Source organism: Syngnathus acus, chromosome 3 (assembly GCF_901709675.1).
Source record: "Syngnathus acus chromosome 3, fSynAcu1.2, whole genome shotgun sequence".
Taxonomy (NCBI): domain Eukaryota; kingdom Metazoa; phylum Chordata; class Actinopteri; order Syngnathiformes; family Syngnathidae; genus Syngnathus; species Syngnathus acus.
The window spans coordinates 18,267,270-18,293,992 of record NC_051089.1 but is presented as its reverse complement, the minus strand read 5'-3'; the positions used below and the strand labels follow the sequence as shown (position 1 = coordinate 18,293,992).

Here is a 26,723-nt window from a genome sequence, read left to right as displayed (position 1 = left end):
TCCCTGTACATTAGGTTTATTGTGGTCATCGCTGAGATTTATGCACGTTTGTATGTTTGCAGAGCTCCTTCATCTCTGTCAATAAATGTTACCGTATTTTCCGGACTATAAGGCACACCTAAAAACCTAAAATTCTCTCAAAAGCCGACAGTGCGCCTTATAGTCTGGTGCGCCTTATATATGGACCAAATTCCTAAATTTAACCTGGCCCGAAGCATTGTGTCATGAAATCAATCATAAGTGGCCCGCTGAAGACTATGAATCATGAATCAAAAAGACTACAGATCATTATTTTATGATTATAAAGTAATTTGTTGCGTCTGAAGTTGAAATAAAAAAGATAAATTGGAGAATGGTTTGATTTGGATTAAAAATCTGACATGATGTATTAATGGTGCGCCGTATAGTCCGGTGCGCCTTATATAAGGACAAAGTTTTAAAATGGGCCATTCATTGAAGGTGCGCCTTACAGTCCGGTGCACCTTATAGTCCGGAAAAGTCAAATCAAGTATATTTATATAGCCCTTAATCACAGACAAGTCTCAAAGGGGTTCACATGGGCAATACTGAAAAATTATTCTTAACATCTCCTGATCTTAACTTCCAGGAGGGCAAGGAAAAACTCAAAACCCCACCTGGGGAAAATGAGAAACTGAGAATACTACTAATGCCCTACAGATCACTAACCTCTGTGGGTGACAACACATCCTTCCACATCTGAATGAGTTTAGAGAACATACTATAAGGTCCACATTTGGAGATCTTCCTTAGGCGTCCAATTACTGATAACTCGGAGTAGGTCATCCCCATGTCAGCCTATACAGATATGAAAGGTTAGAGAATACTAGAAGACTAACTCGTTTCCTCATAAAACTCTTCACATTCGACAAGGTAGCAATTGATGAAACCCAAACTCTAATAATAATAATAATAATAATTCAATAAATTTGTATAGCGCTTTTCAAAAACCCAAAAACTCTAATGAAGTTGTGATGGTGTGCAAAACAGTATGTGTATATATATGTATATACACACGCGCGCACACGCGCACGCACGCGCGCACGCACGCGCGCACGCGCGCACGCGCGCACGCGCGCACGCACACACGCACACACACACACACACACACACACACACACACACACACACACACACACACACACACACACACACACACACACACACACACACACACACACACACACACACACACACACACCACACACACACACACACACACACACACACCAACTCATGTAACACAATAAGGTGACGGCTCAGGAAGGGGTGTATAGCAGTGACAGTGACGTGCGGTGAGGCTCATGACTGTGGAGGCACTGACGTCCCCCCCACCCGGTAGAATTTGTCCGACACCTAACCGTGTCACAAAAAAGGTTGGGGAACGCTGCTCGAGAGTGGCTTATTCATTATTTCATTTGATCTTTTTTAATTCAAATCTCATATCAGCAGTCTTCAAACATAAAAACACTCAATAAAGCACATGGAATCAAAAACTTGTTTTTGATCGTGCGTACCACTCCGTTTGAAAAGACATGCTCCGAAGTCCCGTTGTCCGAATCAAACCTTTTAAAATCCATAGTTGAAAATCGTTTGGATATGTAATCCTCCATTGTAAAACGAAATGTAAAAACGAAAAAAAAAACAAAAAAAAAACGAATGTAAAACGAAATAAATGGACGACTGCTGGATGATCCTCACGTTCTGCAGCAGCCTGATAATTGAATCAGGTGTGTTTAACGAGGGAAACTTGGAAAACATGTAGGAATGCGGCCCCCGAGGACTGGAGTTTGAGACTCCTGGTCTAACTGCATAGCCTGTCAGCATGGGCAGCTGTGTGATTACGCAATCCTCAGAGGAGGCAAGGCAGGAAGTTGGCTCCTCCGAGCGAATCGTCTTCGGTTAAAATAACTATAAAAATTCAGCGATTTTGGATCAAAATGATAAAAAACTACTGAAATTAAAAGGAAAATGACTTTATAATAAAAACAATTGAATTTGTTTTTTCCCCTTTTCATGATGCAGGGGAGGCGTGGCCTCCCTTGCCTCCTCTGACCGCACGTCCCTGAGCAGTAAAATCTCAATTAAGAGGCAAATAGCAATGTGCTAAAAAGTTAAGATCACTGAGAAAAAGATTGTTCGTTTTTGACAGGAGTTTCTTATTTCATACCTCATCTGTCTGCGACACCTGTCCATTAGTCAGAGGCTCCAGTTCAGCAGTGGGTGGAGCAGCCAGGATGCTGTAATGACATTAAATGACTAAAAAACTGAGATACCAATAATCGAAATGAAAAAAAAGTCTCTCTTCTTATGGCTGACTTACAAAAGAATGAGGAAATGAGCATCTTAAATGCAGTAATTCTCTAATAGCAGCTTTTCTTTCTTTTACAAGTCTCTAAGATTGGAACACAATGTGTTTAGAGAAGCATTTTGTGCTATGATTTGTTCATTGGTCATTGCCAAACATCCAACGATACACTTTGCCAAACGTAAACACTGCTTTGGCAAGACAGAAACAATTACTTTGAGAAAACACAAATGACCCATTTGACAATAGTGAACAACCGAGGTACCACAGTCAGACGGAACAAAAGAAGGGACAAGCACTCTACAGATAACCAAAACAAGAACCAAGGTGTCCTGAATGAATGGCATCCATAAAAAAGAGAGAGAAAGAAGTGGGATTCTTCCCATAGGGGCAGTTACTATGTAGCGATTATTTTATAAAAAAAAATATATATAATAAAAAATACCCATGTGGCGGCTCGGTGGCGCACTGGGTAGCACGTCCACCTCACAGTTAGGAGGGTGCGGGTTCGATCCCACCTCCGGCCCTCCCTGTGTGGAGTTTGCATGTTCTCCCCGGGCCCGCGTGGGTTTTCTCCGGGCACTCCTCCCACATCCCATAACCATGCTTGGTAGGCCGATTGAGCACTCCAAATTGTCCCTAGGTGTGAGTGCGTATGGTTGTTTGTCTCTGTGTGCCCTGCGATTGGCTGGCAACCGGTTCAGGGTGTCCCCCGCCTACTGCCCGATGACGGCTGGGATAGGCTCCAGCACGCCCGCGACCCCCGTGGGGACTAAGCGGTACAGAAAATGGATGGATGAAAAAATACCCATAAATCACGACTTTTTTGTGCTGAAATTTTACATGCAGCCTTATGATATAAGTGCCAGTGATCAACACATTTAAGTGTCCCTTTGTAAATATACAAATCAGCAACTCTCACCTTCTAAGAGCTGTGAGCTGGAATTGCTGAACACAGTACTGAAGAAAACTCTTCAGGTCATTTTTGCTAATCCCTCCAATAGGGTTGATGTCAGCACTTGAGCAGTCATACTTTGTAAAATAACCTGTCAGACTGAGAAGAAATTTTATTAGGGAGAGACTCGAGTTGTCCAGTCAATACAGCTCAGAAAATTCTCCAACACATCAAATATTCAGGCAGATAATCCAGCATTGTTGTAGACCTTGAATAATCAATTATTTGTTAGTGGTGGCAGAAAATCTACTGCCAGCAGTATAATCAACCGCCACTAAGGGCACCACATTTTTCTCAATAGTTTAAGAAGGTTTTAACTAGTGTTTCTTAACCTGGGTTCAATCGAATCCTAGCGGTTCAATGAGTCGGTCTCAAGGGTTTGGCAGAGCCTCCGCCGCGGAGGTCCAGACACATATGACTGATCTTGTAAATTCGTGATGACGCATATCGGAACTCGTCTCTCAAAAGCAACAGCAGAAGTCACACTGATTTCCAGGTACATATGTAATTTGTTGTGAGTTCATGCATTGTGTGTTGGTTTTGTTCTTTGAACAAGATGATGTTCATGCATGGCCCATTTTGTGCACCAGTAAAAAAACATCAATGGGTTGAATTTGAAAAAAATCATATTTTATTTTTCACTAAAAGAGGGATTCGGTGAATGCGCTCCTGAGTTAATGTTGCTGATTACTTTGAATTGAATATTATTTATTGCTGTTATTTAATTTAATATTATGTATGTTTATTATTATTTTATTGTTTTTCTTTCAGCATAAAATGGCAGTTAGTCGAGAATGTTTATAGTTTAAATAATTATAATTTATTTTTTAATTTCAGGCAAAGTGATGCACATTGAATCTGTTCTGTTACAGACTTAAAAACAATTTTATTAATAAAGTTATTCTTTTTTACAAGTTGATCTTTCTTTTTTATTTTTTTATTTCTTTTATGTTAATAACATGGGGAGGCGCAAAATGTTTTCTTCTCCCTCGGGGGGGCATCACAGAAAATGATTGAGAAGCACTGGCGTAGAAGAAGAGCGAGGCAATGAAGGCTGCAAAGGTCACATTTTAATAGCATTAACCCACGGCCCGTTTCCATAGGAAAAGCAGTTATTACCTCTCATCTACATTGGCTGAGCCAAGCACCAGTAAGCCCCCTGGTTTTCCTCGACTCCAGAGACTCAGTTGGGCGAACAAATAAGCCAGGACCATCCTTACCCTTGCCTATGAAAACATTGCGTGAGCTTAAATATTTAGTATGAAGGTCCTCAAGAATAAGCAGTGAGTTACAACCAGGGTTATCGTAGTTATTGAATTTAAATGATAGTTTTAGTTTAGTTTTAGTTGGTTGTGGTATTAGTTTTCATTATTCAAAGAATTTGTTTTATTTGTGTGCAAGATTAAAAAAACACCATTTAAGTATTGTTTTAATTTAAAACATGTTTATGATACCAAGTAGAGTTTAACAGTCCACAGATTTTGGATTACAATAAGTGCAGTGCATGCACCTACCCCAATTAAATAAATCTAAGATGGGTTGTGTGAAAAATTGCTAACGTCACAAGTTGATTCGTGGCTTGAAAACCTTCAGAAGTATTAAGGCTGTTTTCGTTAACTAAAATAATCTTGGTTGCAACACATAATATCTGCTGGTAAAACACGTAATGCTGTGTGATTGAATGACAAACCTGCACATTCTGCAGCGCCAAGTTTTCCCTGTGACTCCCTCCATTGGCGAGGAATTGAGGCCACCTTCCAGTAACCATTGAGAAGATACCCAGAATGCCTTTTACTGCCATGTCTATATTAATGTTCATATGAGTGCTAAAAAAACAAAGAATTCATAAACAGTTAATTTCCTAAATGCTATAGCAACAATTGTAGATTGTATAAATAGTAATGTCCGGAATTCTCTCATGCCTTGGATGTGTGTCAGCATAATACAGAACCTATTTTTTCAAGTTAAAAGTTAAAGTTAAAGTTAAAGTCCCAATGATCGTCACACACACACCTGGGTGTGGTGAAATTTGTCCTCTGCATTTAACCCATCCCCATGTGATTTTAATCCATCCCCTGGGGGAGAGGGGAGCAGTGAGCAGCAGCGGTGCCGCGCTCGGGAATCAGTTGGTGATCTAACCCCCCAATTCCAACCCTTAATGCTGAGTGCCAAGCAGGGAGGCAATGGGTCCCATTTTTATAGTCTTTGGTATGACCCGGCCGGGGTTTGAACCCACAACCTTCCAGTCTCAGGGCGGACACACTACCACTAGGCCACTGAGCTGGTTGTTGTTAAGTTGTTGATACATTTGGGCAAGAGGCGAGATAGTCTAAGGCAGGGGTCTCAAACTCCAGTCCTCGGGGGCCTCATTCCTACATGTTTTCCAAGTTTCCCTCGTTAAACACACCTGATTCAATTATCAGGCTCCTGCAGAACGTGAGGATGAACTGATCATTTGAATAAGGTGTGTTTAACGAGGGAAACTTGAAAACATGTAGGAATGCGGCCCCCGAGGACTGGAGTTTGAGACCCCTGGTCTAAGGGCTGATTTATTTTTTATTAATCAGAGCATGAACATCAAATAGAATAAAAATAAAATGTTGGATTGACTGAATCTGCAAATTCAGATATTGCACAGCAATAATGGGACGTCGTGAGTCGGTGGGGAGAATACATCGAAGAAGGCCTCAATTCCACCGACACGCAGTGGAAGCAGGGCCTGGAGACTCTGAGGTGGACTCTCCAATCTCTGGGGTCATAGTGACCGAGGTAGTTAAAAATCTCCTCGGAGGCAAGGCCCCGGGGGTGGATGAGATCCGCCCGGAGTTCTTAAAGTCTCTGAATGTTGTGGGGCTGTCCTGGCTGACACACCTCCACAACATTGCGTGGACATCGGGGACGGTGCCTCTGGATTGGCAGACTGGGGTGGTGGTCCTCCTTTTTAAGAAGGGGGGACCGGAGGGTGTGTTCCAACTACAGAGCAATCTCACTCCTCAGCCTCCCTGGTAAGGTCCTGGACTGCAGGTGGGGAGGTGTTCCGGGCATGTCCCATCGGCAGGAGAGCCCGTGGACGACCCAGGACGTGCTGGAGAGAATATGTCACTCGGCTGGCCAGGAAACGCCTTGGGATCCCCTGGTATGAGCTGGACGAAGTGGCTGGGGAGAAGGAAGTCTGGGCATCCCTCCTAAAGCTGCTGCCCCCGCGACCCGACCCCGGATAAGCGGAAAAAGATAGATGGATGGCCCAGCAATATCACTTGAACTAAAACAATTAAAAAAAAAAACTTTATATATTAATGTAAATTAGCTCATTTAAGCCAGGAGCGCATTATCGCATTTCAACCATTGGAGCCAGGAGCGCTGTTACACATCTCTCCCTTTAAAACCTGGAATGCAAATGTGTCTTATGTTTGTGGACATTTCCTTCTCGATCTTGTAGCCAATGAAATGCATCAGAAGTAACACGTGACAGTGCTCTTGGCTCATAGAATTTCCAGGATTTTGTTTTCGAGCATGTTAGATGTAGGAATTTCACAATTAGGTAGAAATCTTGAGGTCTTTGAACCAGGGGAAACATTATTTCATTGCTTTTTCTGAATGGGGACTTTCTGCTCCTGAGCATCATTGCACGAAAAGCACAGCGCTGTATTGTAAGTTTTCCTGAAAACAGAGCTTTCTTAACAAGAATTGTGATTGAATTGTGATTTGTGGCTAAAAAGTATGTTTGTGTACAACGCGGAAGAAAGTTTTGATGAATGGAGGACTAATTCCCCGGCTGGGGAGGTGGTTAGGTGATACCCAAGCTGACAGCGGCTATCTGGATTCTCGTGGACCAATTCAAAATGAGGGAACTGCAGCGGATTACCCTCCTCGAAGACACTGCCAGGACAATCGAGGGCACCTCCGGCAGCGCTTCGCTTTGACTTGGACATCCACTTTTTCATTGATTTTCATATTACGTATTATATGTGCCCTCTCTGCATCCATTGCAGCCTGGTGATCCTGAAAGGGGGATCCTTCCATCTGTGGTCCCTTCTCAAGGTTTCTCATTTTTCTCCTGGTAGTTTTTTTTTTAGTTTTTCCTTGCCCTTTTGGGAGCTTAAGATCAGGGGATGCTTTGAGAATAATTGTCAATTGTTTGTCTATGTGAAGCCCTTTGAGACTGCTTGTGATTTAGGGCTATACAAATAAACTTGACTTGACCTGAGTTCTCCAAGGTTTATGGAATCATGTTTCTATCTGCTACAGGGGCTGACAATACTGCTGAATTTCCAGTAAAGCATCAGGTTTTCGGGAGTGCTTCTAAAGTCACCCGTAGGTTTTAGAGGCGTGTTTTTCCAAGTGCTTTAGATCAGTGGTCCCCAACCTTTTTTGCACCACGGACCGGTTACGTGTCAGAAATATTTTCGCGGACCGGCCTTTATATAAATAAATATATTTATATATTTATTATTTAAATATTTATATATATAAATAGGATGAAATAAAATGATACGACTGGCATAAAACCAAATATAAACCACATAAAAATAAAACGTTGAATTAGTGGGAGCACCGAGCTCTTTTGTCAGAAATGAGCCGTTCCCATCTAGGCGTAATCGGAGACAATGACACCCGAAGTGGTTAAGGTTTGTCTTTAAATGCAGGATGCTTGGTCTCCATGTGCCGAAGCAGGTTTGAAGGCTTCATTGCCTCGTTAGCTAGCCTTTCGCCACATATGCGGAGTGCACTTGGCGCGTCAGAGTCACCTGTGGCGATAAATCCATATTTTAAGTAGGACTCCAGAAATGTTCTTTTAAATGCAGCTTTCCTTTTCTTAGAAGTCGTAGCCTCTTCTTCTTCAGTGTCCTCATTGGACGTTTTTCCCTTTCCGAAGAAGCTTTCCAAACTTCTCTGTTTCTTGCTCATTTTTGCTTGCCTCGCGGGCTTGACTGTGGTGACATGTCACGTGACCGAGACGAGCGCCCTGTGTCAAGAGTCCTTATTTTTCAGATGCACCGACAGATGTAATTGGGAGAGATTCGCCAAATTTTTTATATTTTTCAAAATAAATTCTTACTCATTTTTGCTAGCTTTGCGGGCTCGACTGGGGAAACATGTCACGTGACCGGGACGACCGTCTTAACCTGAATGAATTGATCGTCAATGGAAAAAAAAAAAAAAAAAAATTATTTTTTTTTATTTTATTTTTTTTCCTGTGCGGCTCCGCGGCCCGGTACCAAGTGACCCACGGACCGGTACCGGTCCGCGGCCCGGTGGTTGGGGACCACTGCTTTAGATCATAATCGGTTAAGGTAAATTAAGCTACAAGTGGTCTTAGATTAACATTCTTTGTTTATACACATAAATGAAGCAGAGATTACATTGACATAGTTCTGTAATTTAACATGGATTGAATGTGAGGACCAGTTAGCACGTCCGTCTCACAGTTCAGAGGTAAAGGGTTTGATTCCGGCTCTGGCCTTCCTGTGTGGGGTTTGTATGTTCTCCCCATGCCTAAGAGGGTTTTCTCAGAGTTCTCCTGTTTCCTCCCACATTCCAAAAACATGCATGGTACGCCAATTGACCACTCCAAATTGTCCCTAACTGTGATTGCGAATGTGAATGGTTGTTCCTCTTTATTTGTGCCCTGTGATTAGCTGGCCATCGGTTGAAGGTGCACTGCGCCTGCCACCCAAAGACTACTGGGATAGGCTCCAGCACGCCCACGACCCTCATCAGTATAAAGCAGTTCAGAGAATGATGATAATGATGAATGTGAGGAGATTCTGCCTCTCAAGTTGCACACACAAATGCTAATTTACAATACATAAAAGACCTTTGATCATGCATACCTCCCAATCTGACTGGCCAACTTTTTGGCACGGTCGCATGTGTCTGCTGATGAGTTTTCACTGCCCATGTAGCAAGTAGTAAAGATATGACCACAGAGCTCTCTTGGCTGCTGAGGAAAGTACGTGTCATCCCCAATTAACCTGCGAACGTCTTCCAGTACCTGGTTATCTGAGAGGAGAAAGAGAGATCATAGGAAAGCATAACACAGGAAAGTACAGGGTCCGGCAAAATGATCTGACACATTTGTAGGTTTAATAAAATGCAAATAAATTAAAGAAACAAAAGTTTTTTATTTTATTTTCGAAAAGTACATACTATGCCATTTTGTTTTGTTTCGTTTTGTTTGGTTTCATTTAATTTTCGTTTCATTTTCGAATAATCTTATTTTGGTTTTACCGCTACCAGATTTTCTGGAGTTCTGGCGGTGCGAGGTCAGCCGGTTAATTTTCGTTTCAATGCTGATCCACTGGCTCTGAAGTTAGTAACCCATAACAAGATCGTGTTTCGAGCAGGTACGGGATCACGTCTACCAAGTCTGAAGCGCAAACGGAACGCTCATTGTGTTGCAGTTACAGATTTGCACTTGATAAACGTTTCCACAATGAAAGTGTGATGCTCACCGGTCCAATTCATGTTAGCAACTGAAACTAAAACAAAATAACATTATTCGAAAACGAAACAAAAATGAAATGAAACGAAACAAAACAAAACGGCATTATATGTACTTTTCGAAAATAAAAAAACTTTTTTGTTTCTTTAATTTATTTGCATTTTATTAAACCTACAAATGTGTCAGATCATTTTGCCGGACCCTGTATATACGTAAATACACAAACTGTTCATGAATGAAGAATGATTGTCAAAAACAGTGGTGTCCAAACTAGTTCTTGGGGGCCATTTGCGGCCTGTCATTCATTTATTGGTCCGCGACATGAAAAAGTACCGTATTTCTCGGACTATAAGTCACGTTTTTTTTCATAGTTTGGGTGGGGGGGCTACTTATACTCAGGAGCGACTTATATGTGAAATTATTCACAGATTTTTACTTCATCATTAACACATTACTAGTATAGTTGATCACTTCACGTTATTTTCACTTTAAACCGCAAGAGGGCGCACTATGGCTGTGGAATAATTGGAGCCTCACTGACAATGAGTTCCATTCATTGACTTCTAGAGTCAGGAGATTTAATGATTTGAGATGGCACCCTACCTCAAATCAAAGCACGGCTGAATAACATAAATAACATGGAGAATTCTTAACACATACTGTAAATATCTTTTTAGAACAGCCTTTGTGATTATAACAATTTTAATAACAAAGGTACAAGTGTACTGTAAATATGTTTTTAGAACTGTTTTATTATGATAACGATTTTTCTATAACAAGTTATAACACTCAAATGTGTTTTTAGAACTCTTATTAACACAACAATTATTTTTATAAAAAGGTACAAGTGTATGCACTGCAATTGTGTGGGCACTCCCGCCTTCTGCTGACGATTGGGCAACATTTGTGCCATAATTCCTCAATTTAAAAGTTTTATTTTGAATCTTATCATTTTTTAATTTGGAAAAACAAATCCGCGATGTAGTGAAACCGCAATAAACGAACCGCGATGTGGCAAGGGATTACTGTAATTTGAACTGCAACTGAAGACTAGTCCGACGTCAGCGGCATGGCACACACGCGGCGTTGTTTACATAAAGGACGAAGGATTCGATCGATGGATTTAATGACGTGGAGTTACAGAGATAGTTTGATAAAATTGTTGTTTATAATTATATGGGCATGTGGAATAATTTGAACTGCAACTGACGATGAGTCTGACGTCAGCGGCACGGCGTACACGCGGCATTGTTTACATAAAGGACGAGGAATTCGATCGATAGATTTAATGATTTGGAGTAACACAGATGGTTTGATAAATGTGTTATTTATGTTATAGTTATTTGAATAACTGTTAATGTTACATCAGGCCCATTCTCAGCTCCTCGTTTGTGTTTATGTCACGTTAGCATACCGTATCGTTTGGGGTGGGCAAACCTTTTGACTTGCGGGCTGAATTGGGTTCTAAATTTTGACCGGGGGGCCGAACCAGAAGCAGATGGATGTAGTGCTTGTGTGAAGTAATATAAATGACATGTAAAGGTCATTGCATAAAAGGTTTTTACCTTTAGTAGATACCGTAATTTTCGGACTATAAGTCGCGGTTTTTTTCATAGTTTGGGTGGGGGGGCGACTTATACTCAGGAGCGACTTATATGTGTTTTTTTTTTCAAAAAATTTCAAAAAAAAAATTTAAAAAAAAAAAAAAAATGAAACCGCGATAAACGAACCGCAATGTAGCAAGGGATTACTGTAATTTGAATTTCAAGTGACGACAGCAGCACGAAACCATCTGCGTCACTCCACTTCATTAAATCCATCAATCGTCCTTTGTCAACAATGCGTGCGCGCCGCTGACGGCTTTTGCACTTAAAAATATTCCACAGGCCCATATAACGATATATAAATTATATATCAAATAACTATTATATAAGCAATAATGTTATCAAACCATCTGTGCACTCTAAATCATTAAATCCATCGATCAAATTCCTCGTCCTTTGTCAACATCGCCGCGCGTGCGCCCTGACGCCAGCCTCGTCGTTATTCCACAGATTTACTATATAACTATATTGTAGCGTTAACAAAGTTCAAGGAAAGACGTGGGTTTGGTAAACGGCTCTTTATTTAACAAAACAAACTTACAGGCGTGTGGCGGCGTGGACGTCCAGCCACGAAAGGGGACGAGAGCTCCATACGATAGGACCGGGCGTGCGTAGAAGCCATGACCGAGCTCCATGCACCGTCCTCGGACAGCCACCCGGCTGAGCGCCGGCCCTCGACTTCCATCCACGGAGCTGAAAGGCAGCTCGGTAGAGTAGGACCGGGCGTGCGTAAAAGCATTGTCCGAGCACCATCCACCGTCCCTGGACAGCCACCCGGCCGAGCGCCGGCGCCCGACTTCAATCCACGAAAGTGAAAGAAAGCTGGACGAGTGACGCGCGACGTCGCGCTGCTGACGTCAGCAGCGCGACGCGACGTCGCGGTCGCGCGTCAGCAGCGCGACGGTTGTTTACATAAAGGACAAAGATCGACTCGTCCAGCTTTCTTTCACTTTCGTGGATTGAAGTCGGGCGCCGGCGCTCGGCCGGGTGGCTGTCCAGGGACGGTGGATGGTGCTCGGACAATGCTTTTACGCACGCCCGGTCCTACTCTACCGAGCTGCCTTTCAGCTCCGTGGATGGAAGTCGAGGGCCGGCGCTCAGCCGGGTGGCTGTCCGAGGACGGTGCATGGAGCTCGGTCATGGCTTCTACGCACGCCCGGTCCTATCGTATGGAGCTCTCGTCCCCTTTCGTGGCTGGACGTCCACGCCGCCACACGCCTGTAAGTTTGTTTTGTTAAATAAAGAGCCGTTTACCAAACCCACGTCTTTCCTTGAACTTTGTTAACGCTACAATATATATTATCTATATATAGTAGATCTGTGGAATAACGACGAGGCTGACGTCAGGGCGCACGCGCGGCGATGTTGACAAAGGACGAGGAATTTGATCGATGGATTTAATGATTTAGAGTGCACAGATGGTTTGATAACATTATTGCTTATATAATAGTTATTTGATATATAATTTATATATCGTTATATGGGCCTGTGGAATATTTTTAAGTGCAAGAGCCGTCAGCGGCGCGCACGCATTGTTGACAAAGGACGATTGATGGATTTAATGAATTGGAGTGACGCAGATGGTTTTATTAACGTGTTATTTATGTAATAGTTTTTTGAATAACTCTGAATTTTACGTCAGGGCCGTTCTCAGCTCTTAGTTTGTGTTTATGTCACGTTAGCATAGCTATCGTTTAGCCTGTTGTTGCTCGTTCATGACTGTTCTTGGTGTTGGATTTTGTCGAATAAATTGCCCCCCAAAATGCGACTTATACTCCGGAGCGACTTATATATGTTTTTTTTCACTTTTTTGGGCATTTTATGGCTGGTGCGACTTATACTCCGGTGCGACTTATAGTCCGAAAATTACGGTACTAAAGCATGGATATTAAAAAAAGCTTTTTGAAAACAAATGCATTTATTAACAGCATTAAAACAATATTTCACCAAAAAACTACTATCAGTGATTCTTATTAAATACGACACTGTTATGATGAATAACATTTTCCATCACTTCAGCGCCTGCAGGTCAGATTTATGAAATATGTTTATCTAATGAGGCGAAATCACATCCAACGGCAAACATTCTGACCAAATACATCATCTTGAAGAATCAGTGAAAGAATACATCTAAATAAAGTAATAAAGAAATCAATAGAATTGTTGTTTTCCCTTTTTTGCTAGTGCATCATAGTCTGGAGTAAAATTTGTTGTGGTAATTCTTAGGATAGAGCCGAGGTGTCGGTCCGTTAACCTAGATCTGTGACGGGCTTTGTTGACGTCCATGTGGTGAACGTCTTCTCACACACGTAGGTCGAGCCAAATTGTCCAGTCTTTTTTAACATTCGGCACTCAGTGTCGACCTTTCTTTTCTTCGGGCCACTCATTTTAATGGAATGATTCCAGGGGAAGGTTTGTGGGTGGCATTAGCGTAAAACTGTATCTGAAAACTCAGCGCGCGAATTACGAGAATATTGACGTCACAGCCTACACTCGAAATTCAGCACTGATAGATGAAATTACTACGTACTACTGAGTACGCACACGCACTTGTGAGTGTGCACCGAGCTTTCTAACACGGCTCCCGGGAGTAAATGCGCGGGCGGGCGCTTCCCCATCTACTGGGGAAACATAGTACCGTAAATGTCGGACTATAAGCCGCGACTTTTTTCTCAAATTTTGAACCCTGCAGCTTATAGTCCGGTGCGGTTTATATAGGATTTTTTCCGTGATTTTTGTGATGACTTGATCACTTTTATACACTCATAAAAAGGCTGTGGACCGCTGTTAAGGTATGTTATTAAAACTTTAAAAAAGCTTTCTGTGTCCAGTCTTTCTTTGTTAATAACTCGCGTTCACACTTCCGTGTTGCTGCGGTACTGCTGCTGCGTCACAGGCAATGTTTAGAAAGACCTGTTAAAGTATGTTATTAAAACTTTAAAAAGGCTTTCTGTGTACTGTCTTTCTTTGTAAAAAACTCGTGTGCACGTGCGGCTTGTAGTCCGGTGCGGCTTATATAAGAAAAAACCTAAAATATCCCCGGATTTTAGCTGGTGCGGTTTATAGTCCGGAAATTACGGTAATTGCAGGGAAAATGACCCCAAAAAAAATTAATAATACAATTTATTCAGGTTTGGCGGGCCGGATTAAACGGCCCCGTGGGCCGGATGTGGCCCGCGGGCCGTAGTTTGCCCATGTCTGGTTTAGCCTGTTGTTGCTGGTTCATGTGTGTTCTTCGTGTTGGATTTTGTCAAATAAATTTCCCCCAAAATGCGACTTATACTCCGGTGCAACTTATACGTATGTTTTTTTCCTCTTTATTGTGCATTTTATGGTTGGTGCGATTTGTACTCCGCAGCGACTTTTAGTCCAACAAATACGGTAATTACCATATTTTCCGCACTTAGAAGCCTTTAATCTTCTCTAAACCGAAGGTGCACATTTTGTGTGGACCGAATTCCAAAATCGGTAAATGTGTGGCTGCCGTGTTTAGTGTTCAGTGTCAGGGTAAGTCCAAAATGTAGACGTAATATGTAGACCCAATGAACCAATCAGACATTACATTGTAAAATACGTAGACTAGGGCGGTAAACCAATCAGAGAACTGTACATAATACCTACATACCACCGTCACCATTGATAAATAAATACCGTTTATTGTCCTAAAATCTGGGGTGCGCATTATACATGGGTACAATTCTTTTTTTTTTTTTTTGAAGAAAATCTCCCTCGAAATAAAACTTGAAATCACCTTCTTGTTTGTTGTCAATCGCGCATCGCATTCAGCCATCCTGCCCAACACACTTAGTCAGTAAAATTCATAATTGACGACACATCGTTTGATGCAATGATGCAATCCTTGATGGTGTGTTATTGTCAAATATTGTTTGTTTTTTAATCTCCATCGCAGACCGGATATCATACAGAGGCCGCCATGACAGTATGCGCAGAACGGATGCGCAAGACACGTCAATCGCGCATCGCGTTCAGCCATCCTGCCCAACACACTTAGTCAGTAAAATTCATAATTGACGACACATCGTTTGATGCGATGGTGCAATCCTTGATGGTGTGTTATTGTCAAATATTGTTTGTTTTTTAATCTCCATCGCAAACCGGATATCATACGGAGGCCGCCATTACAGATGCGCAGAACGGATGCGCAAGACACGTCAGCTATATAAAGAGCGAGAGTTCAGTTCTCTACCTAAATGCGTATTAGAGGTAATATTTTATTTCACAACACTTTGCCTTGTTCCTTTCTTCTCTGCTGTTCACTTCAAACACGCTCCATACGAACACAATGCTCTCGTATCAGACGCTTGCTCGATCACCTGCTCGTTTGCTGTCACAATGTACCCTACACAAATCCGAAACATTTCTTCGCAATCGAGTTTGCTAGCGCATGCGCAGTGATATTGAATAACATCCGGTTGTTCCCAAAGATGATCTTTTTTCTGAAATAATTTTACGTTTACGGACTTAAGTAAGAGTCAAAATTTGGGTGCGTATTATACATGGGTACAGGCTTTTTTCCAGCATCGACATGCCATTTTTAGGGTGCGTATTATACATGGGGGCGCATTATACATGGAAAAAAACTGTACTTTTGTTTGTGCAAAACAAACCGCATTAAGACCCTCTGAAATGGCATTGACAAAGAAACATGCTTATGAGGCACAATTAGAGCTTTCTGGAAAGCCGGGATCATTGCAGAAGAGCAATGTGACAATGTCGAGATAATGGCGAGAGGGAACTTGCCATGTTTAATGGCGAACTTGCCCAACTGTTTAATTCAGATACAGAAGACGAGGACTTGGATGGATTTGCGTATGACTATCGATTAACAATAATGTGAGTACAGTACAGTACATGGTTAAATAGTAGAATAAAGTGCAACTGAACTCATATGACTTCCGTGACGCGTTTTTTCCCATTTTGTTTTTTACCGTAAATCATGACATGCACGCGCCCTGTATTGCCGTGTGAGCCCCCGTAATGGTGCGGAAAATACAGTAACTAAAAATGACATTTGACACAAAAAGCTAGAGGTAGGCAGAGTCAGAAGGAAGGGTGTCAAAACAGATTCCACTCCTCAAAATAAATTGGTTTATATATTTTAGAGCCTTAATAAAGAGGCACAAAAAATAATAAATTATGACTAAAATAACACAAATTCTCTTCAGAATACTGTGGTGAATTAAGATAGTTCAATTTCAAAAGCAAAAGGTTTCTTCCACTATCTGCTCTGTCTGATTTATGAAGATATTGCAGTAATCTGTTTGAAAAAAGGTTATCTTATGACAGTTTGCTCTATTGGGGGTTTCTGAATGGGCAGATGGAATTTGGGTGGTATTTAGTGCAATGATGGATCTTGTCCAATGGGATACAGGGCCGCAGGAAACCCCCAAATTTTGAGAACAAAACTGCAAATATATGTACGTATTATCACCTTGCAACAGAAAGCTTATATTTCGCACTTTATGAAATAAAATACAATAAAATGCAAACAACAAATAAAAGCTTGCTTGATTTTACCATATTTAATAAAAGTCAAACTTTAAAGTGGCCCTTACATTATTCCATTTTTCTGTATGCAGCCCTTTGGACACCCCTGGTCTCATGTAACACAATTTAGAATGCATTGAATGAAAATCTACTTACTGCCATTTTCTATTGCCTGACAAACCAGCACACACATAGAGTAGACAATACAGGCAACAGAAGAGCTATCAACTCCTCCACTCAAAGGCAACAGAAAGCCTGCCTAAGAGGTAAAATAAAATCATCACATATAGTACATTGATATTACACAATCAAATTGTTTGTTGACAGGCAAAGTAAGATGTCATTGTCAACATTTACTTGGGCTTTCAATCTTACCTGTCCACTCCTCCTTAGGTAGTCCCATAGCCAACAAGCTGGCCCGAGGCTGGAAAAAAAAACCAGGAACAGCGGGGGGTTTACCTAAACAGCTGCACATCACATTCAAATACAAACTCATGTTGTTTACCTGATTTCTTCTTCTGGCGTAGGCAAGTGCCATGTTATCGCTTGGTGGGTGGGGAGGAAGATGTCATCATCATTACTGGATAGAGAAAAGTCAACTTTGATCCTATAGCATGGTTTGAATTCACTTCCCTAGACCAGAGACACAAAGAACAGCATTATTATTATATACAGTAAGTGTTGTTTGTCTTTGCTGCAAAATGTGTCAATTTGAACCGTACGTAAACATGCATTCATCCCTGGTTCTGCTGCAAGGACATACCGTGTTTTGCCATGCATAATGCGCAAAATTTAACTAATTTCTTGTCGTAAAATCTGGGGTGCGCATTATGCAACAATTTTTGAAGAAAATCTCCCTCGAAATAAAACTTGAAATCACACCTTTCTCCTTGTTTGTTGTCAATCGCGCATCGCATTCAGCCATCCTGCCCAACACAGTCAGTAAAATTCATAATTGACGACACATCGTTTGATGCGATGGTGCAATCCTTGATGGTGTGTTATTGTCAAATATTGTTTGTTTTTTAATCTCCATCGCAGACCGGATATCATACGGAGGCCGCCATGACAGTATGCACAGAACGGATGCGCAAGACACGTCAGCTACAGTGCCGGCTCTACGCAGGGGCAAGAGGGGGCAACGCCCCCTCAAACAGATGTCCTGCCCCCTCGAATCAAACTTTTAGGAGTGAAAAATCCGCTGATAGAAACACACGTTAATCAGCCCCCTCTCTTCTCTCATGTCGGTGCAGTGTGTGTCCTCACACAGCCTGCTGTCAGGACTCCGCGCCCCTCCGTAAACATCCAATCACTGTGAGTATGCAAATGAGGCAAGACGCAGCCAGCGAGTGTCAAGTTACAGTCAGCGCGCGGTAGGAGTTGGAAGAAGCAGTAAAAACTCCACCAAACTCGTCGTAATGATCCGTGATATAACTACTGATTAACAACAACTCAAATAATAGTTAATATAACATTCATATTATATGTTCCCCCCCCCTGAGAGATTGCCACCTTATTGTGGTCAGAGGGTTTGCGTGCCTCAGTGACCCTAAGAGCTATACCAGCAGAAGCTTTAATCTTCAGGTGGGACACCCAAGCTGGACAGGTCTTAGTGTAGAGGCCTGACAGAGTGCAATCCACTTCTTCAGGTTGAGATCTGGACACACAGCTAACAACTGCCGAGAAAAAAACACTAACAGTGTTAAAAATGTGTAAAAAAAAAAAGAACATGCCCCCTTCACATTTCTGACTGCCCCCTCTTGTGTGCATTCCTAGAACCGGCCCTGGTCAGCTATATAAAGAGCGAGAGTTCAGTTCTCTACCTATTAGTTTCAATTCACAGTTTAATTTGCAGTTTCAATCAGCAAATAACAAAATGCGTATTACAGGTAATATTTTATTTCACAACACTTTGCCTTGTTCCTTTCTTCTCTGCTCTTCACTTCAAACACGCTCCATACGAACACAATGCTCTCGTATCAGACGCTTGCTCGATCACCTGCTCGTTTGCTGTCACAATGTACCCTACACAAATCCGAAAAATTTCTTCGCTATCGAGTTTGCTAGCGCATGCGCAGTGATACTGACCGGCAGAATAAGATCCGGTTGTTCCCAAAGATGATCTTTTTTCTGAAATAATTTTACGTTTACGGACTTAAGAGTCAAAATTTGGGTGCGTATTATACATGGGTACAGGGTTTTTTCCAGCATCGACATGCCATTTTTAGGGTGCGTATTATGCATGGGGGCGTATTATACATGGAAAATTACGTGTTATTATTCGTGTTTTTGGTCTTTTGGTCTCAAATTTGAAAATGTGATTTGCAATCATATGTGCTCTTAGATGTCTTTTCCTACTGCTGTTAAAACTATCACTCCTAAGTACAGCCATTTGACTTTTCTCAAAAAAAGGAGTGCTGCAAAGCTGAATTTAAGTGGAAAGAAAGACAAGGTGCACGTAAAGTATTGATTCTGTGATTAAATCCCCCTTGGACTGTTTGCACAGACTCTTCCCCAAAAATTAGAATAGATTCAATATATTCAAGAAATAGATTCCTGCAGTTTTTCAATGACCAAATTGCTGCAGCTAAGGCTCTTATTTCAAACAACAGATTTGACCCCTCTGTCGAATGTAACACCGCCAAACGACGGCTGAATTCATTTGAAGCTGTTTCCTTTTTCAGAGGGTGTGTTTTGCTAGATTAAGCCATCTAGTTCCCTTCATGAATCTGTTCCTCTTCACTTTCCATTCTTAAAGTTAAATAATTGATAACGTCTTTAACAATGAATTTGAGACTACAAATCTTTGCGGACTGAATCTATGTGACATACAATATTGGCCCGAATATCAGACGGCCCTGATTATAAGACGACCCCCTCTTTTTCAAGACTCAAGTTTGAAAAAAGACTTTTTGAACACCAAATTTAATTTTTATACAGAAAATAATTACAGTACATCTGAAACAAATGATCCTGTCGAGCTCTTGAAAGCGGCTGCTCTGAGGACCACGGAACGCTTTTCTCTGATTGTGAGCATTTTTGTAGGTGAGCTCTCCATCTCCATACATTACACTCTGTGACACCATATTTCACAGCCGCTTTGCAATTGGTTGAAGACTCTGACTCAATTATCACCATCATCTTGAAGTTTGCATCATAACTTCTCAGCAGCTGCTGGTTAACCTGGCCGATCTTCGACCCACTTTTCTCCAGATTGTCGCTACGTTTCTTATTTCAATGCAAAAACCACCGTCTTATATTCTGGCCAATACGGTAATAGGTGACACTTTTCCAATATTTGTAATCTTTTAGAATTTAAATTAATCAATGATAATAACAATGATAAACATAATAATAACCAGACAAGCCTTAAAAGACCGGCACCCATAGAGGGCCTTAAGGACGATTTAAGGAAGCAAAGCCGGTGGGAGAAATTCAACAAATGTGATTCAAATATCTTATCAGGTTTTTTTTTTTCCCTTTAATACACTATAATTTGCCCTGCGCTATGGGAATATATCAGAGAAATACCAGCATAAAATAGACCTTGGGTGACTAGAGAACTTAAAAACTCATGGAAGTTCTGTGGCGGGTGCTTCGGGAGTACGGGGTGCCGAGCCAATTGATAAGGGCGGTTCGGTCCCTGTATCAACGATGCCAGAGTTTGGTCCGCATTTCCGGCAGTAAGTCGGATTCGTTCCCAGTGAGGGTTGGACTCCGCCAAGGCTGCCCTTTGTCACCGATTCTGTTCATAATTTTTATAGACAGAATTTCTAGGCGCAGCCAAGGCGTTGAGGGTGTCCGGTTTGGGGTCCTCAGCATCGCGTCTCTGCTTTTTGCAGACGACGTGGTGCTGTTGCCTTCTTCAAGCCATGGTCTCCAGCTTTCACTGGAGCGGTTCGCAGCCAAGTGTGAAGCGGTCGGGATGAGGGTCAGCACCTCCAAATCCGAGTCCATGGTCCTCGGTCGGAAAAGGATGGAATGCCCTCTCCGGATCGGGGAAGAGATCCTGCCCCAAGTGGAGGAGTTCATGTATTTTGGGGTCTTGTTCACGAGTGAGGGCAGGTTGGAGCGCGAGATCGACAGGCGGATTGGTGCAGCGTCGGCAGTAATGTGGACTCTGTACCGGTCTGTCGTGGTGAAGAGAGAGCTGAGCCAAAAGGCAAAGCTCTCGATTTACCGGTCGATCGATGCTCCTACCCTCACCTAAAGTCACGAGCTATGGGTCGTGACCGAAAGAACGAGATCCAGAATACAAGTGGCCGAAATGAGTTTCCTCCGCAGGGTGTCCGGGCTCTCCCTTAGAGATAAGGTGAGAAGCTCGGTCATCCGGGAGAGACTTGGAGTAGAGCCGCTGCTCCGCCACGTTGAGAGGAGCCAGATGAGGTGGCTCGGGCATCTCATCAGAATGCCTCCTGGACGCCTCCCTGGGGAGGTGTTCCGGGCATGTCCCGCCGGTAGGAGACCCCGGGGATGACCCAGGACGCGCTGGAGAGATTATGTCTCTCAGCTGGCCTGGGAACCCTTTGGGATCCCCCGGGATAAACTGGACGAAGTGGCTGCGGAGAGGGAATTCTGGGAGTCCCTTCTAAAGCTGCTGCCCCCGCGACCCGACCCCGGATAAGCGGAAGAAGATGGATGGGTGGATGGATTTAATGATTTGGAGTGACACAGATGGTTTGATAATATTGTTGTTTATATAATAGGAATTTGATATATACTTTATCCATCGTTATATGGGCCTGTGGAATGATTTGAACTGCAACTGACGAGTCCGACGTCAGCGGCGCGGCGCACACGCGGCGTTGATTCCATAAAGGACGATCGATGGATTTAATGATTTGCAGTGACACCGATGGTTTGATAATATTGTTGTTTATATAATAGGAATTTGATACATACTTTATATATCGTTATATGGGCCTGTGGAATAATTTGAACTGCAACTGACGAGTCCGACGTCAGCGGCGCGGCGCACACGCGGCATTGTTTACATAAAGGACGAACGATGGATTTAACGATTTGGAGTGACACAGATGGTTTGATAAAGGTGTTATTTATGTTACAGTCATTTGGATAACTGTTAATGTTACGTCAGGCCGGTTCTCAGCTCTTCGTTTGTGTTTATGTCATGTTAGCATACCGTATCGTTTAGCCTGTTGTTGCTCGTTCATGTCTGTTCTTGGTGTTGGATTTTGTTGAATAAATTTCCTCCACATTGCGACTTATACTCCGGTGCGACTTATATATGTTTTTTTCACTTTATTGTGCACTTTATGGCTGATGCAACGTATATTCCGGAGCGACTTATAGTCCGAAAAATACGGTATTTATGGCCCGCTTGCACTATCAAACTGAATAAAAAAAAACATGAAACTTGAAACTGTAATTCCTCTTATTACCAAAAGGTGGCAGCACCACCCCCGCAGTCTTATAATGTATTATTTATGGCCCGCCTGCACTGTTAAACTGAATTCAAAAAATAATGAAACTTTAAACTATAATTCCTCCTTTTACCAAAGGTGGCAGCACCTCTTTAATAATGTCAGTCTGCATCCGTGCCGCGCACCCCTCTCCGCTCATTTCTGCCATGGCGACTGCAAAGAAAACGGGGAAAGTAGACATATAGGGTTGTCGCTTTCAAGAGAAATGGGAATTACAATACTTCACCAAAAATCAAGGCAATTGTGTTTGTTTAATTTCTAAAGAGACGGTTGCCTTGTTTAAGGATTTCACTATCAGATTAAACATGTTAACACATACAACAAGCTAACAGGGAGTGACCGCACTGATAAAGTGAAGCAGCTCCAAGCTGAACTGGCATCACAACTGATTCTTCACGCGGGGCTGTGAGTAAAAATTAAATCAAAAGTAAATATTACTTAATATTAAATATTACTTAATATTAAATATTACGAAGTGGCCATGTTAATACTGTTGATGTTACGAACCTGTAGACGTGACACAAACTATTACTTTCTGAAAGATATTGTAAATGACAAGAGCAAAATTCACTTTTAAAAATAACAGCCAACTTTGCATTACTTATAACTCCTGTTTAAAATGTTCATGAGGCAAAAATAATTTCAAACTCATGTAAATTTAAGGTATTTCATACAGTTTGTTCAATGTTATCTGACTCTTCAGATAGGACTGAAAGGCAGAATTTGTGTTTTTAGAGTTGTTCACATCTGTCTGATTGGCTTATATTTGGTTATTTTGTCATTTAAAAATAAAGACAATTGGGACAATAAAATTTGTTTCATAACAGAGTGTATTTGCATGAAATTTTGTAGTTAAAAAATATCAGAAAAAACTATTGGCCCCCGGGCCCCTTTACTTTATCAAATCTGGTCCTCTTTGCAAAAAGTTTGGACACCCCTGAACTAGAGCTACGAGCAGCAATATAGGGCCCTCGCAGCCCTGGCGCCATTAGGTTACAGGTACATTTGGATGCCAGCAAATTGGAATTGTTGGAAAATGAAGTACATCAGATTAAAAGCTACTTTAACAAAACATGACCCCAATAAAAGGCCAAAAGTGAGACAGGATCTCAAAGCAAATAATGGTAAATTTCCTGTTGCGTTGAGAGTAGAGCTTCAGAGACTGTTGGGAGGTCTTGGGCTGTTACATAGGCATCTGTATGTTTCCAATTTTTGGTAGATCTTGGTGGAAAGTTCAAGAGGGGCGGTTTCATTTAAAATTTGTAGAGATTTTAAAATGTGCAAAAAAGCATTAAGTAATGATTACTTTATCAAGGATAATGGTCTGCCAGGTGTAATATATTTTCACAAATGTTAAGAACATCAAAACCTTTGTTGTTTTTTGTTTTGTTTGTTTTTTAGCAAACAGTTTCTTTCCATAGCAACAGTGTTGAACAAAATAAAAAGTTTTGGTTGGATATTTTTTCAGCATAAACATATTTAGATGAAGCACCTACAGTTACAAGACAAACGATAAACCCTCTCAGAAAGGCCAAAAATGGGGCCAACTATCTTCCTGTTAGGTTTAGCAAATGGTTGCAAATGGTGTTTTTGTTGGTCTTTGGCGAATACACTCACTCACTCACTCACTCACTCACTCACTCACTCACTCACTCACTCACTCACTCACTCACTCACTCACTCACTCACTCACTCACTCACTCACTCACTCACTCACTCATCTTCCGTACCGCTTATTCTCATGAGGGTCGCGGGCATGTGGGAGTACATCCTGAACTGGTCGCCAGCCAACCTCAGAGCACAAATGGACTAACAACCATTCACACTCACAATCACACTTATGGACAATTTGATTTGGTCGGCCAACTGTGCATGTTTTAGGAATGTAGTAGGAAAATCCACGCAGGCACGGGGAGAACATACAAACTTCACACAGGAAGGCTGGAAGCGGAATCGAACCCTGCATCTGTGAACTGTCAGGCGGAAGAGCTAACCGTGTTTTTCGGGTTAATACATATACAGTACAGCCAAACCTCGGTTTTCGACCACAATCCGTTCCAGAAGGCGGTTCGAGAAGTGAATCATTCGAACTCCAAATCTATTTTTCCCATTACAAATAATGGAAAAAAATTTAATCCGTTCCAAGACTAAAAAAAACGCCTTTTTTAAGCATTTTTTCATTTGCGCATTTTTGTCCGATCGCAGAACTGCAGCACACCGCCGAACGCGCAACCGTAGCGTGCCACCGACCGCGCAACTGCTGGTCGCATTATTGTGACAGAGCCGTCCCTGAAATGTAGAAAATATTTTAAAGTCCTGCTGCACTTTCCAAAATTTTAGTGGACCTCAGTGAGCAGGGAGCTTAATTTGGTCCGATCGCACAACTGCAGCGCGCCGGGCGCTCACTGTCGCATTGCTTTAAGAGCGTCTTTGTGTTTTAGGATGGCTTTACTGCTCCACACCCATCTCCAGTCCAACAACCTCTATGAACCCTTCCAGTCCGGATTCCGGCCACTTCACAGCACCAAAACAGCTCTTGTTAAAGTCACCAACGATCTCCTCATTTCTGCAGACTCTGGTGCCCTCAACATCCTACTACTACTTGACCTTAGCGCAGCCTTTGACACTGTGAACCATTCCATCCTCCTTCAAAGGCTGCGCCAACTAGGTGTTGAGGGCACTGCACTCGACTGGCTCACCTCCTATCTCGCCAACAGAAACCAGTTCATCTCTCTCTCCGGCCACACATCCATCCTCTCCCCAGTTACACAGGGGGTCCCCCAAGGCTCAGTTCTTGGCCCCCTCCTATTCATCTGTTACCTCTTTCCCCTTGGTAATGTCATCCGCAAACTCAATCTGGACTTCCACTGCTAGGCTGATGACACCCAGATCTATATACGCACCACACCAACCCAAAACCCTCCCCTCACCCACTTTGAAACCTGCATCTCTACAATAAAAACATGGCTGACCCACAACTTTCTCAAACTCAATCAACAGTGACAAAACAGAGCTACTCCTCATAGGCACTAAATCCTCCCTTAATAAAACTGGATCCATCACACTCACCATTGACTCCTCAAACATCACTCCCTCCCCTCTGGCACGCAACCTTGCCATTATTTTTGACCCTACACTGTCCTTCCACCCTCATGTTAACTCAGTTGTTAAGACCTCCTACTTCCATCTCCGACGCATCGCCAAAATCCGGCACTGCCTCTCTCTCCCTGCCGCTGAATCCCTCATCCACGCCTTCATCTCATCCCAGCTTGACGACTGCAACTCCCTTCTCACTGGAATCACTGCTCACTCACTCCATAGACTTCAACTAGTCCAAAACTCTGCTGCCCGCCTCCTTACCCACACCCGGTCCCGTGAACACATCACTCCTGTTCTCCACTCTCTTCACTGGCTCCCCATTAAGGAGCGTATCATCTTCAAGATACTCCTCCTCACCTTCAAAGCCCTTCACCACCTGGCTCCCACTTACCTATCCGACCTCCTTGTCCCCTATTGCCCCAACCGTCCCCTCCGATCCTCCAATACTTCACGTCTGACAGTCCCAAAATCTAAACTCAAATCCTTCGGTGACAGAGCCTTCTCCTGCACATCACCCCGACTCTGGAACTCTCTCCCTCAGTCTGTCTGTGACTCACCCACACTCCCCATATTTAAGTCCCGTCTAAAAACTTCCCTCTTCTCTCAAGCCTATGACCTCCCCTACCCATAACTGGTTTCCTCTTCTTAATTTTATCCCATTGTCTCTTGCCCGTCCCCCTCCCCTCCTGTATGTCTTTGCCTTGTTCCCTGTAAGCGTCTTTGGATTTTTGAAAAGCGCTATACAAATTTAATGAATTATTATTATTATTATTAAGTAATTGATGATTTTGCAATTTTGCAACTCTGCCACCAAGTGGTCGGAGTTAACCACTACAATGCTCTAGTAACCTGATTTTAAGTGGAGAAGTGGCCCTGAGTCTTATCTACCCATTAATAAAATAAAAATAAGTTGACAAGAATACTTGTCCATGGGATCCTACGTCATTAATGTCAATGACAAGTATTCTCGTCGCTGGCATATGAAGAGTTAAGAAGGGGGACTAGGGAGTGTATGCCAAATACAGAAAAATCACACATTAACAGGGTTATCCGGGATGCATGGGCATTTGGCTCTTCTGCCTCCAGTTAACACCTGACGTCATCATGATGTAGCCATGAAGGGGCCATTCTCCCAAGCACACACAATCTCTCTCTCTCTCTCTCTCTCTCTCTCTCTCTCTCTCTCTCTCTCTCTCTCTCTCTCTCTCTCTCTCTCTCTCTCTCTCTCTCTCTCTCTCTCTCTCTCTCTCTCTCTCTCTCTCTCTCTCTCTCTCTCTCTCTCTCTCTCTCTCTCTCTCTCTCTCTCTCTCTCTCTCTCTCTCTCTCTCTCTCTCTCTCTCTC

The 26,723-nt window shown here is 42.5% G+C and overlaps 1 protein-coding gene across 5 annotated transcripts in view; it reads right to left on the bottom strand.

Annotated features, from left to right (window-relative positions):
• nadsyn1 (NAD synthetase 1) overlaps positions 1-26,723 on the bottom strand; it is a 104,770-nt gene that overhangs the window by 5,823 nt on the left and 72,224 nt on the right. For 4 of the 5 annotated variants that reach the window (XM_037246675.1, XM_037246678.1, XM_037246677.1 and 1 more), the window contains 9 exons: positions 17,344-17,471; positions 17,214-17,262; positions 16,995-17,097; positions 9,116-9,284; positions 4,972-5,107; positions 4,401-4,507; positions 3,249-3,380; positions 2,189-2,258; positions 688-816 (listed from right to left, as the gene is read on the bottom strand). In XM_037246675.1, coding sequence (XP_037102570.1) covers positions 688-816; positions 2,189-2,258; positions 3,249-3,380; positions 4,401-4,507; positions 4,972-5,107; positions 9,116-9,284; positions 16,995-17,097; positions 17,214-17,262; positions 17,344-17,471 — 1,023 coding nt within the window. The remainder of the gene's footprint in view (positions 1-687; positions 817-2,188; positions 2,259-3,248; positions 3,381-4,400; positions 4,508-4,971; positions 5,108-9,115; positions 9,285-16,994; positions 17,098-17,213; positions 17,263-17,343; positions 17,472-26,723) is intronic. The other variant, XM_037246679.1, reaches the window with a different exon arrangement.